This window comes from Passer montanus, unplaced genomic scaffold (genome assembly GCF_014805655.1).
Source record: "Passer montanus isolate IOZ18808 unplaced genomic scaffold, ASM1480565v1 scaffold16, whole genome shotgun sequence".
In the NCBI taxonomy this organism is placed as follows: Eukaryota; Metazoa; Chordata; class Aves; order Passeriformes; family Passeridae; genus Passer; species Passer montanus.
This window is the reverse complement of record NW_024363160.1, coordinates 4,284,292-4,297,558: the sequence shown is the minus strand read 5'-3', so window position 1 is coordinate 4,297,558 and position 13,267 is coordinate 4,284,292. Positions and strand designations below refer to the sequence as shown.

The 13,267-nt window shown below is 38.1% G+C and overlaps 1 protein-coding gene across 1 annotated transcript in view; it reads right to left on the bottom strand.

Moving 5' to 3' along the window:
- Positions 1-8,501, bottom strand: part of TRPA1 (transient receptor potential cation channel subfamily A member 1) — a 31,664-nt gene extending 23,163 nt beyond the window's left edge. The window contains exons 1-7 of the mRNA XM_039702914.1: positions 8,331-8,501; positions 5,541-5,703; positions 4,302-4,477; positions 2,729-2,836; positions 2,202-2,310; positions 1,717-1,862; positions 300-436 (exon numbers count right to left, since the gene is read on the bottom strand). Coding sequence (XP_039558848.1) covers positions 300-436; positions 1,717-1,862; positions 2,202-2,310; positions 2,729-2,836; positions 4,302-4,477; positions 5,541-5,703; positions 8,331-8,450 — 959 coding nt within the window. The 5' untranslated portion in view covers positions 8,451-8,501. The remainder of the gene's footprint in view (positions 1-299; positions 437-1,716; positions 1,863-2,201; positions 2,311-2,728; positions 2,837-4,301; positions 4,478-5,540; positions 5,704-8,330) is intronic.
- Between the last annotated feature and the right edge of the window lie 4,766 nt (positions 8,502-13,267).

Genomic DNA, 13,267 nt, shown 5'->3' with positions numbered 1-13,267 from the left:
ATTATAACAATTCCATAAATTTGTTCCCCTACAACTTTAATGAGTAAATTTTCAATGCAAACTGTCTGACCATTCCTTGACATGGTTCCAAGATAACTGCAGCTGTTTTCATTTTGGTATCAGCAGCAAGATTTTTAACATTCTGAACAAATTTTTTCCTCTTCCATACCGCACTACAACCATCTCCCATACCACGGAGAAGTTCCAAATATTGTGGAATATTGTGCTCCAAACACAAGGAATAACTAGGAACATCATGCTGCACATTCATAGTGAAATCTGGCATAGCAGCTTCCTACCTGTGAAGCAATGTTTCCTTATTCCCATCTACAGCATCAATAATGGATTCCTCCCCAGCATAGGATGACATCATTAGCTTTACAATCTCTGTTGCTCCTTGGGTGGCAGCAAAATGAAGTGCTGTGCATTTTTCATTCTATAAAAGAGGAAAAAAAGAAAAAATACAAATATTTAAACCTCAGAAACCTAACTTTCAATCTATTAAACACACTAGTGAACCAGCCCAAGATTTTTAATTCACAAATGCCTAAATTTCTATGCAAGTAATAAAGCTTTAGTCTTCAACTATATTAGAATTCTAAAGAGATTGACAAAACCAAAACAGAGTAAAGAGATAGTTTTAAAGGATTACTATGAAGCTTCTTATCACTCTATATGAAGTCCCTAAGATTTGAGATAATTATACTCTTAAAAACTTTATAGTTTAATTAAAAACCAGACAGATGCAGCACCCTTTAATAGAGGAGATGAAGCAAATAAAAGATACAGAAAACCATATCTAGGCCAATACAAATGAATAAGCAAACAAATGGGCCTATATTATAAAGAAAATGCATTATTTTAAAACTTCATTTACTTCCTAAAATTGAATCCTTCTTAGAAGTAATTTTTAAATCAACTTTTCTGCAGGCAAAAAATAACAATATGCTATAAACAATATGCAAACTAGACTCATAAAATAATCAAGTAATATGCAGATGAATAGAACAGTATTTGCCAAAATGGGATTTTTGTTTAGCAAGATGGGACTAACCAGCTTTGATATATGCCTGAGGATTTTGACTTTCTCATTTTTAGAGCAGGACTATTTTGGTGAATGCACTGGAATGGGCTTTTCCACAATGCCATAAGCATTCCCAAAATAGTTTTGCCCATCACAAAATCAGCAGCATAACTCACCTCATTCAAAAGCTGTGTGTTCAAAGAATCAAACCAGTAAAAGAAAGCAAAACTATGTTTAGTTTTGTTCTCATGAGTTGATTTCATCCTTGCAAACATTTTGATTAGCAGTAGATATTAAAAAAAAATGTTTATTTATGAATGCATCTGGGCACAGACCCTTATACCAGAAGTACTATACCATGGAAGCAGCATCAGTATCACAAATTTGTGTTTCCTTACAAAGCAGATACTGTAAAGGGCAAGGCAGGGCTGAGGAAGATCAGAATGATCAGAAAGGGTCAGATTGAAGATCCCACTTCTCAGAAGGGGTGACCCAATGTAACTTGGTGTAAAGAAATGTCACATTCTGTCTGATTTGAACCAAAGACTTGCTTTCATTTGCTGCTCCCTCTGCTTTGCGTTGGAAGAGAGAACGAACAATGATTATCTGCTCGTCTTTTTTTCATACCACACAGAGATTTAGAAATAGCTAGGTTTTATCAAAAATACATTTCACTCCAATCTGAGTTTTACCTGTTTTAGATCAATTTGAGCTCCAAATTCAATGCACATTTTAATCATTTCAAGGTCTCCACTCTGAACTGCCAAATGAAGTGGACTGCACTTTCCATTATTGGTAAAATTGATGTGGGTTTTAGCAGAGTGACCCAATTCTTCACCTGAGAGATGAAAATAAATGGATTTTTTTTAAAAGTGAGATTGAGATAACAGAAGATATAAAGGCTTTCAAAACAAGCATGTTAAGTGTGCCATAATATCCTCCCCTCTCAAAATATGGACCTGTCACATCTGTCGTTTAACAATGGATGAACATACATTTAGGAAAGCAGCTAGTTTGCTGCTGCAAATCATACAAAAATTGTCACCATAAATCACCCATTCAAATAACTGCAATAACTTCTTGTAAGTTCAAGCACAGTTATAATTGCTTGTTTTCACAGTTATTTGAGAACTAAAGCAGCAAATTGCTACTCACGACTTGGGAACATTGTATTTACCTTTTTTCAAAAGAATTTCCAGACATGTTTTTGCACCTGAAAATGCTGCTGCATGGATAGGCATACATCCCGTTTTATTTGGCTTACATATTTTTCCTCCATTTTCAATCTGAAAAATAATGTCTCAATGCAGCTTATTGACAGACAGAAGAATCTGACAAACAAATATACTATTACAGATATAGTCTCCTGAGTAGCTGTCTCCTTTTTTTAATGTTACATATGTATTATGAAGTTTTTATAAAAGTTTCTTTTGCATGTTATAGCCATACAATGCATGTGCTTCATTCTGTGTTCTTATGACCTTCAAAATCAGTTTTTTTCCTTAAGTTGGCCAGTCAGATAGCTATAGATATAATACACCCTCTTAAAAGATTAAAGTTTCTTAGTAACCCATGCAAAGCCAGTTGAACTCTAGGTCCATGATGAACCTTCCTGCACTGAACAAAGACAAAACCCAGGAGCAGAATAACTCTGCATCACAGTAGGGAGAATCATCTCAAAAGATGATGGATAATTATACCTACCAGGAGCATCAGTGCTTCAGGATTGTCCTTGTAACATGCTACAATTATGGGTGTGTTCCCTGCTTCACCTTCCAAATTAACATCAGTACTGCTATGTTGGACTAAAACCTAAACATTTAAGAAAACATTCAGTCAATCATAAGTCAAACATAACAATAAAAGCCTATTCTATTATTTTTGTTGTTTACAACCCATAGAACTCTTGCAACTTCCTCGTTTGACATGCCAAAGGCCCACAATGCATTGGCAGATGAGGGGAAAAATGCAGGAGAATGCCAAAATATGCTGGTGAAAAATGCAGATATGAACACATGTGAAGTACAGTTCCTTCCAGTGGGCAACCAGGTAACTGGGTTAAACTCTGCACATAGCTGGGAAGTATTTTAAAGTCTGATTTAACAATTTCTCAGTAATGGGAGAAAGTGTTTTCTGCAGCATATTACAGATAAGGATTTTTAACTGAAGTTTTCAACAGAAAATTCCTTGGCAAGTGGCAATGTTTTGGAATCTGAAATTCGACATCTGCTCAATTGAACAGTAAAATGAGGGGAGATGGGTCCTGATGAAAACTGGGACCTTGCAGTCCTGAAATCCTGCTCTAGTCCCTATGCTAACAGCTGACACGGAACTATCAGGATGATCAATTATCTCTATGACTGCTTCCAGCACATTTTGAGAAGCAAAGGATCTGGAAATTGTAATGACCACACTGGCTTATTTATTCCCCTAGCTACATATTTATTTAATTGTCTTTCAGTAATTTCAGTTATTTATTTTTTCTGCACTAGAGGTACTGGTACATTTAATCACTCTCAGGCAATTTGGCAATAAAAACCAAGGAAGAATTAGTTTGAATAAACAACAAAGTGGAGAAAAAAAATGAGAGCACAGATTTAGTCAAGAACCAAAGCACAGAAGCTGATAAAAAGCCCATTTTAAAAATGTCATTAATTTCAGATGTCATTGTTCTTAATTCATAATAAATACAGATTTTGTAAAAGATTTGGGGACACTGAAACCTTTCCAAAGAACTCTTTATTTGTCTTGAATATAGATAACATGTGTTTCTTTCTTTTGCATGGATGAACTAGAAAAAGAGACAAATTTAAAGCGAAAAGGAAGTGTTGCAATTGTAAGGTTGTACTCATCTAAAAAATTAAAGAACTTAAAAAATTTTAAAATTCTAACCCTGTGCTGCATATGAAGTGAAAACATTCTCACTGCACTTTGACAAATGGTTAAAAAATTATGCTGCTTAAATTCTCAAACCTATCGCTGTTCAACATAGTTCAACATGGACACCTTAGTAATTTCATCACAATGTATATTTGTGATTTTTATTGCAGATTTAGCTCTGCTACCATTCAATTGATTATCAGAATGTTGGTTCTAAAATCTGTACTTTCTGATTAGTTTTAATCTGTTTTCTTTTTTTTTAAATACACTAGAGAATACTTGCTAGAGAAAACACATGAGGAGATATGGCATATATCAACAAGGCCTTGGTGCTCTGCACATGGCTGCTGCCTCAGCTACTCATCAAGGGTGTATATTTAGGCAGCTTTAGGCCTACCTTCACGATTTCATTGTGCAGGGACTGAACAGCCATGTGCAAAGGTGCCATCATGTTGGAGTTGAGAATGTTTGGATTGGCTCCTCTGCTGAGAAGCAAGCGAACGCTTTCAACCTGGTTTTTCTTTGTGGCCCAATGCAGTGGGGTATTTCCAGAAGAATCCATCACATTTAATACTAGATCAAAGGAGAGAGAACAAAACAAAACAAAGCAAATCAATCAAATGTTCTGATTGCACTGAAACAAAAAAAAGGTGTCTTCAGTGTCAGGTTTAGGTCTGTGCTACCGCATTTCTTTGGAGAGGGAAAGGAAAAGATTTCATGAGATGCAGTGCATTGTGTTAAATCAATTAAATATTGTGCTGAACATACAGTATTGGTGGGAGGAATGGAAGTGGTGAAACATCTCTCTATTTCTTGCCCACTATTATACATGTTTCTGCTCACCCAAGAGTTACTTGATTTCCCTCTCTCCTTGATTGTTCTTTTTCCTATTTTATTTGACTTCACAACAATTTCTTTAGAGACTGCACAGAATAAATGAGTGCAAATAACCTAAATAAGAGGTAACAAATTAGTGCTTTCAAACTGTAAGAAAATTAAACACCGTATCTGCTTTAGAATACAAAAGTAAATCAATTCACACCAGTAATAAAAATACTGGTCTGTCCTAAACATACATTTTGAGCTTGAAAACTGAAGATAAACTTCTACAAATATCCTAAAAAATTAGGACACAAATAATGGACTGAAAATAAAAAACATATATATTTCATCCGGAATAATCTAAATTAGATTAGCCATTAATAGGGGAAAAAACCAAACTTTTCAGCTTGTTTCATTGTAGGTTTACTCAGTAGCATACAGTCTATCAGTGGAGTCTGATGTAGTTCACAATGCTTATTATATAAGAGACACAAAACGTGAGTAAGGAAGACAGAAAGTCAAGTCTTCTGTTCAATTATTGCAGTTTTCTTTTGCACAACTGAAGACTACATATCTGAGTGTCAAACAAAGCAAGACATGTTGATTCACTGCATTAGAGAGAAAAGAGTCCTACATAACAAAAGCAACCCAAAACACACCTGAGGCAGTGCGAACTGTGGCAGACAGTGGGAATATATTTGAATCTATAAATGGAGAGAACACTTACCAGTCCTATTTCAGTGAGATAATGGACATCTTGGTTATTGAACTTTCTTATTGCGCTAAACAAAGTAGTTCATAAAATGCATGTTACCTTCATAGGAAGAATCATCTATGATCAGCTGCATGAGTTCTATCTGTCCTCCTTCTGCAGCGTGATGCAGTGGGGTAGCATTTAATTCATCCACTTTTGTAAGCCCAGAACGATTCTTCTTAATGAAGCTCCGTAGCCTACAGGCACTTCCATCTGAAATAACCTGTTTTGGGTAAAAACATTCTCATTTTCTCATTCTCCTAAAAGGCAGGAAGCTAGCAATGTTGTAATGTGATTTTGTGGGCATGTTACCACTCAATAACTCCTGCCCAGTTGTTTGGGTTCATACAGAAATTCACAAATCCTGATCAGATTGAGCCAGCAGTGAAACTCTGATTGGTTATTGGTGTGACTGACTGCAATATGAGATCCAGATGATAAACAGTGCAAAATGAACAAAACTGGAAATCATCTTGAATGCACTGTTCTCTCTTCTGTAGTGAGATCAAGATCCTTCCTTCACCATGGAAAATCTCAAACAAATATACTCTTTCTTACAGTGGCCATGTAAAATGAATTCAATGGAGAGGAAAATTAATAGTCTTGATAAATTCCTTTCTTTAGATCATTTTACAGAGATTGATACTGTATTCTTGGCTTTCAAATTCAGCCATTGGGCTTCTGTGATGTTCTTTGTGTCAGAGAAACCAATGTATTTTTTAATTTCAGCAGCATGCTTAGAACATCAGACTATTATCTCAGCCTGAAACAACTCAGTATCTTCCCAGTGAGCCCACTGACAGCTTGATACATTCCAGGTACTATGTTTTACAACCAAAGCCCACTACAGAAACTCTGCTGTTTATTATTTTATGATATTCTCCAAATATTTTTGTTAAAGCTATTAAAATCCCATATTTCTAAGTAATGTGATAGAATAACATGATTGCAGCAGAATGGACAGGAATTTAAGAAACAAATACCAAAATTAAGAGAGAATAAAAAAGTAAAACAGTTCAACTACATTAGGTGGGAAAAAAATCAGAAAAATGCTTATCTAAAGTAATGCAAACCTTCAAATGGTGTGTAAGCAAGCAAGGAATTAAAAAAAGGGAATTCCCTAAAATCACTGCTCCCTTCACATCTGAAAAAGAAAACTTTGCTCTCCAGGATGCTCTGAGTGTCAAAGACTCAATAATTTTTGCCATCCTTAAGCAAATGTCCATTACGAAAAATGCTTATCTAAAGTAATGCAAACCTTCAAATGGTGTGTAAGCAAGCAAAGAATAAAAAAAAGGGAATTTCCTAAAATCACTGCTCCCTCTGAAAAAGAAAACTTTGCTATCCAGGATGCCCTGAGTGTCAAAGACTCAGTAATTTTTGCCATCCTTAAGCAAATGTACATTAAGGGCAGCCCATTCATGTGCTTGAGCACGTGTTTAGCTTCATTCAGCTTAATAGTCCCACTGACCTCAGTGAGGTTACTCATGTCAATAATGCTACAAATGTGTTTAAACATTTACAAGACTGAGGCCAAATATGGGGCTGGTATCTGCTTCAATAGTGCAATCAGAAAAAGATAATTGAAAACATGTGATATAATTGTGGAAAAGATATTAAGATGAATCCACTGTCACAAAAATAACAGCTCAATTACACATGCAGTGTCTATACATTTTAGACACACCAAAAAACCTTATTAGAGAGCCCAGTATTTTCTATTTCATCTAACATTCTACCTTTATTATTTCTATTGATCAAGACCACATTTTTCTACTTTTAACACTGGATTTATTTCTCAGTGTAAGACAAAATGTGGCATGATAATTTCTATCGACCAAAGAAAGATTTACCAGCCAATACTGCAGTGTTTCACTAAAAAAATAAGGAAGAAAGAAGTTAATTAGGTGTTCCTAGCACTTGGGTTAGCTGAAAACAGCAAAGCAAGCTGTTTGAAACAACAGCAGCTCCTCTGCCCTGTGCCTGAACAGCTCTGTGGTGACAGATCACTCACCAGTGACCAGCCACATTATGCTGAAGAGGTGCTGCTCACGTCTACAGCTAGCACACAGAAAACATATGTGAATGGAAATGACCTCAGGAGGTATTTAAACCCACCTACAAACTTTGTCAAATTTGTTTAGCTTGCTGTTAAAAATCTCCAAAGTTATTCAAGCATATGTGAATGGAAATGACCTCAGGAGGTATTTAAACCTGCCTACAAACTTTGTCAAATTTGTTTAGCTTGCTGTTAAAAATCTTATCCAACACTTCCATCCTGTAAGCAAACTCTTCCTTTGCTTAATTATTCTTATGCTTAAAAAAGGCTCCACTAAAGTTTGGTCGAGGAGTCCCTAGCAGCAATACAAATACATGACTTCTCATCCTAATCTCTATTAAAAATGGGAAGATATTCTGTCTTTCTGGCTGCAATATCACTTGTGTAAGTTGCACCGATGGTTCCCTTTCCCTTCATACAGTTCCAGTGCTTCTAAACTCTTTCCTATAATTTTTGCTAGGATGATCTATTCATTTCCATCGTGACCTCGGCTTCCCTCTAAGGGGGTCTCTTTCTGTGCCCAGGGGTTCTGTGAGCTCTGCCTCAGCAGCCTGCCACCCACATCCTCCTGCCCCTGCTCCCCTCCCTTGCCGCTCAGCCGGGGCCACACCACACCAGTGACCTGCGCCCTCACACCCCGCGGCCAGGGGCGCTCCCAGCCTCCCATCCCGCACCGATCCTCCCTCCCGCCTCCACTGCGGACAGGGTGCCCGGAGGCACGGCTCCCTGGGACATAACCCCTGCCTTCAGGGACCCTCCGCCCTCATCCCTCTCTCCCAGCCCGCACGCACCTTGAAGACATCCTGCGAGGCGACGGAGGCGGCATCCGCCTCGCACACGACGCCCTGGTAGGCGCTGGAGGCGGCGGCCTTCTGCCGGGAGCGGCAGAGCCGCAGCAGAGAGCGCTTCATGCCGCCCGCCCGCCCGGCTCCGAGCAGCGCCCGCCCCGTCCGCTCCGCCGACCTGCGAGGCGACACAGCGAGTGACGGCCGGGCCCCGCGGCGGGGGAGGCGGGGAAAGCGGGGAAAGCGAGGAAAGCAGGGAAAGCAGGCGGGGGCCGCGGGGGCGATCCCGCCGGGGCGGACTCCACGCAGCGCCCGTGCCCGCCGGGAGCCATCGCCTCAGGTGGTGCTGCCCAGCCCTGCACTGCCCTCCCGCCCTAAAAAAGCGTTCGAGTTTTCTGCTGTTAGCTTCTCTGTGTAGCCATAACATTTTTTTGCAGAATTTGTTTGACCAGACGGTTTGGGCAGGTGTAGGAAGGCTGTAGGAAGAATAGAGAAGGAAGGACCTTGAGGTGTTTCAAAGTGTTAATCCCAAAGAGCCTGTAACTGAGTCTGTCCTTACGGAAATACGTGTGAATCGGGGAACAAACACTTTACTTAACTTGAGATGAGTATTCCTGCTAAAGGTCAGGTAGTGGAAGGGGCAGAGGGTTGGGAACAGCAGTAGAGCCACAGGAGGTGATTTTTTTCCCTGTCTTTTCATGGTTTATGGCAAGCGGCAGCTTAAGGACTGCCAAAGCCAAGTGTCACAGCCCGCATAGCCTATTTAATAGCTGTCAACAAGCAATTCTCCATTATTTTGCTCATTCCCTTTTAAAATCCTTTTTATACTGTCTGTGCCACAACATCCTGTGGCACTAAGTGCCATAATTTCATTATATATTTGGGAAAAAAAAGTTTTCTTTTACCACTGCCTTCACTTAGTGGTCCCTAGTGGTTTTATTTCGAAAAAATGAGCGTTTTCCCCCCTTTTTTTCATCCCCGTTAGTGCTCATTATTTCACAAAGTACTTGCTTATTGATGCACTTTGCTCATTGATGGGCCCTTGTACATGTGGTTTTCCTTCTTACAAATGCCACTGTTTATCTCTGAATAGCCACATCCTGTTACTCTGAATCTTTTCCATGTTCCTTTAGAAATGGAATGGGAAGACTTACATGGTTAAGGTATATTCAGGCAGTAGTATTCATTTTTTGTTTGATTTATTTTTCTTCATTCCTCTCATAAATGTTCACAAATATATTTGGGGTTTTTTGAATGCCACTCAGCTGAGTTTCCATAGAAATTTTCTCCACCACAGTCCCTTTTCTAGCTGGTGATAGTATCAATAAATAGCATTCATGCACACTCTCATATGAAGCTAGTTAGGGTTATGCTTCTTATGGGTACTCACCTAGAATTTATCAACACTGAATTTCATCTGACATTTCATTGCTGTATCATTAATCTTTTGGGATCTGCCACAATCATCTGTATTTTCGGTCATTCTGAGAATTCAGTAGTGCCTTCCAACTCACCAGAATGTTTTTTGCACCTTTTTATCATCACTGACTTTAAGGGGTCCCAAGAAACCTCCTTGCTTTACAAAGTTGTATTCCTACTCCATATTTTTGAATGCTTAATCAAATTCAGAAAATAATTTCTGTCTGTCCTGTGACAGTTTAGTTTAATTAAAAGACTACAAGGAGGAGCCTTTTTGAAGAACTTTCCCAAATTCACTTAACTCTGGCATCATTTGTACCTTTTTTTGCTTGCTGATTCCTTCAGAGAGTTTCACTGGTGTGTGACACCAGTCTTCTCTCTGCAAATGCTGTGTTTGTTATTTTGATCCTGTTGTTTCTGAGCCTGTAGCTTCAGAATTGTTTGTTGTAAGTTGCTGAAATTACAAATCCTTAACTAAGTAGTTTCAAGACCATAAACCAAAATAGTTCTAAGACTAAATGGGTGGGTTTAAGTGCTTGTGGTACAAACCTTCATTCCTGTCAATTATCAGGCAACATTTAAAAATGAGACAAAAACTTTCTTCCCCTCATACACTGCTGTAGCTGCAGGTATTGCAAAAAACAGTGCATTAAGGTATGTTTTTGTTGCTACCTCATCATTAATTAGGACCAACAGGAACAGGGATATTTGTACTATAGCAAGGAAGCTATACTCAGGAAAGCTAGCAATTAGTGCCCTCAGAGATTCAAATTATGTCACCTGGGATTAAGACACTGGAGGAGATCTTTTTATTTCCCAATGTTTTTGTGGTGCCTCGATTAGAAGCATCCCCAGCTGGGGAGCATGTTCACCTTCCTGTGGTGAGATCCCTTTGAAATCCCTGTCTGGCCTTGACTTTTTTGTTGCTCACAGTCCTCTTTATGAGAAATTAAACTCAACATCTGGGTAATGTATAAAGAAAATAAATGTCATTTTCTGTGTAAATCATTATCTGGAAATTGAAGTGTCATTGGAATATCAGTAAGAATTAGTAAAACTATCATCCATTTCTTCTTAAAATCCTCTGAATTCCAGCCCAAGAGAAGCTGTGAAACAATAGAACCAACCATAGCTTTACTAATTTGCTGGAATCTGATAATACTTCTCCCTTCTTTCAAAATTACTGCTACATTTTAGTCTTCTAGTAAGTGTTCAAAAGAATGTTCAGAGTATGAAATATAGTACAAAGGTTTTCCATTCCCAGTAGGATTCAAATGGAATTTTAAGTGGGCTGACCACAGCTTTTATTTCTGCATAATGATTTGACATAAGGAACTAATTCGCAGAAGTAGTCGAAGAGTAACCTTTCCTACAGTGGTTTTTCCCTAGAGTGGATTAAAATACATTTATGCCATTTTATTTCAAACATGATCTTGCTAATGGAAGGAGTGGATCCATTAGTACAAGCAAAATTCACTGAGGGTAATCATACCACAGCATTTCATTAAAAATATGATTGTTTAATAATTAAATTGTATATACAGTAAATATGCACCATTAGAGTACTGGAGCCAGAGTTACACAGTACTGCAATTTTGTTAATTTTCCAGATGCAGGAACCATAAATTCAAGCAAGTGGCAGTAATGAAAAGGATACACTGTATGGTTTTTTTTTGCTTTGGGAGTGATTTATTTGGCACTAGTATTATATAAATTATGGTGTGTAAAATGATCGCTAGGATTTAGTGAATCAGCTTAATTCAGTAAGCTGAATGAAGTCATGAACCTACTTTAGATATTGATTACAGCCATTCAGAAATTTATCTGAGTGACTGCCTAAACAAACAAGAATGCATTGTCTCCTACAAATTTTCAGAAACATACTAGTACTAACCATGGAGTTAAAGATGCTGGAGACAAAAATGCTACTGTCATTGTCAAACAAGCGAGGTCAACTTGACTAACACTTTACACTTATGTCTAATGGATTTTTCATTGCATTCTTTGTTATTGAGATTTTGCTGTAAGGAAGATGCTGCTATGCAGAATGATTTAAGTTATTGACAGGTTTGTTACATGCCTAATTGTAAAAAAAAAAAAAAAAAAAAAAGGGGGGGATCTAGAAAATAATAATTCATTTTATTATACTGCAGAGCCTTTTTTGCTCTAATGATAAAACATGATATGAAATAATATATTACAGATTTTGAGTCCTACTGTGACTAATTTGGACAAGAAGCCTGCAGAGTAAATCTATGATTTGAAAGGAAGTATATATTGATTTTGTGGTTAATACCTATTGTAATAAGCAGGTGTCACTCCATGAGAACACTGTTGGTAAGAATACTTCCTAAGTATCCAGTGCAGCCCAGCAATTAATTGAAGCAACTATTGGCTTCAAATTAGCTTCTAGAGAAAAACATTATGTTGGATCTAGATGAAGTTAGGGGTATGGTAGCAAGAGTGAATGAATGTAAGCCCTTGTCCCTGGGAGGGCTGAATGTTTCAGAGTGGAGTGTGCACTCTGTGAGTGAGGGGTGACTTAGGTACCCATTTCAGACAGAAATCCTCCTGTGAAGCTGGGAGCTGATCCACCTCTTGCAAACTACCTTTTAAACGAGTGAAGGGCCTCTCACTTGGCAGGCATCATATGTCTCCCTCAAATTAAAGAGATTAAAACATTCTCTCTACTTTAAAAACAATCATGGTCACCAAATGGCAGCTTACTTTCTGATAGTGATGCTGTCTCCTCCTCCTATTGGAGCTCTGCCCATGTACAGCTAGAGACTGGGTCAAAGTGATGATGTTTGATTCTCCACCACTCTGGAAAACTCGTCTTCTTGTTCCCGTCTTCAGCACTGGTTTTGTGGTTTCACATTCAGTTACCACTGACCAGACTCACAAACCATCTGTGGAGTTGGGGAACTCTATCTTGGGCTTTCCCTAACCATGAGATTTAGGAAAAACTGAATTATCAGGCTTCAGAAACTTTCTGATCCCTCAGTCCAATGTGACTAAGGCATTAAATATATGCTTTACACTGCTTATTTTGAATGAACTTTTTTTGGTTTTGGAGATTGTGGAGATATACCTTCAGTTGTACCATATCTGGGAAAAAAAAAAAAAAAGGAGAATCTTGATAATAAAATACCTAGAACTAAATATTAGTTTGTGTTGGAAGGGACCTTTAAAGGCATCTAGTCCAACCCTTCTGCAATGAGCAGAGACATCTTCAACTAGATCAGATTGAAGATACTGGTGCCTCAGGATATTTATAGATATGAGAGTTAGACAAGGGTTTGCTTGGGACAAGACAATCCTAGATTTCAGAAGACCAAATCTCACCTGCAATCTAATTCAAGCACTTTCTTGGTGACCAGTACTACATTCAGAAACATTATTTCTTTGTGCTGCTTGGTCTTTCCTCAGCAGCTGTGTGATTTACATGACCAAGACATCACTAATATGCATCCACAGAACTTTCCTCCTTAGTATATTTTCTGCTTGTCAGGAAACACAACATC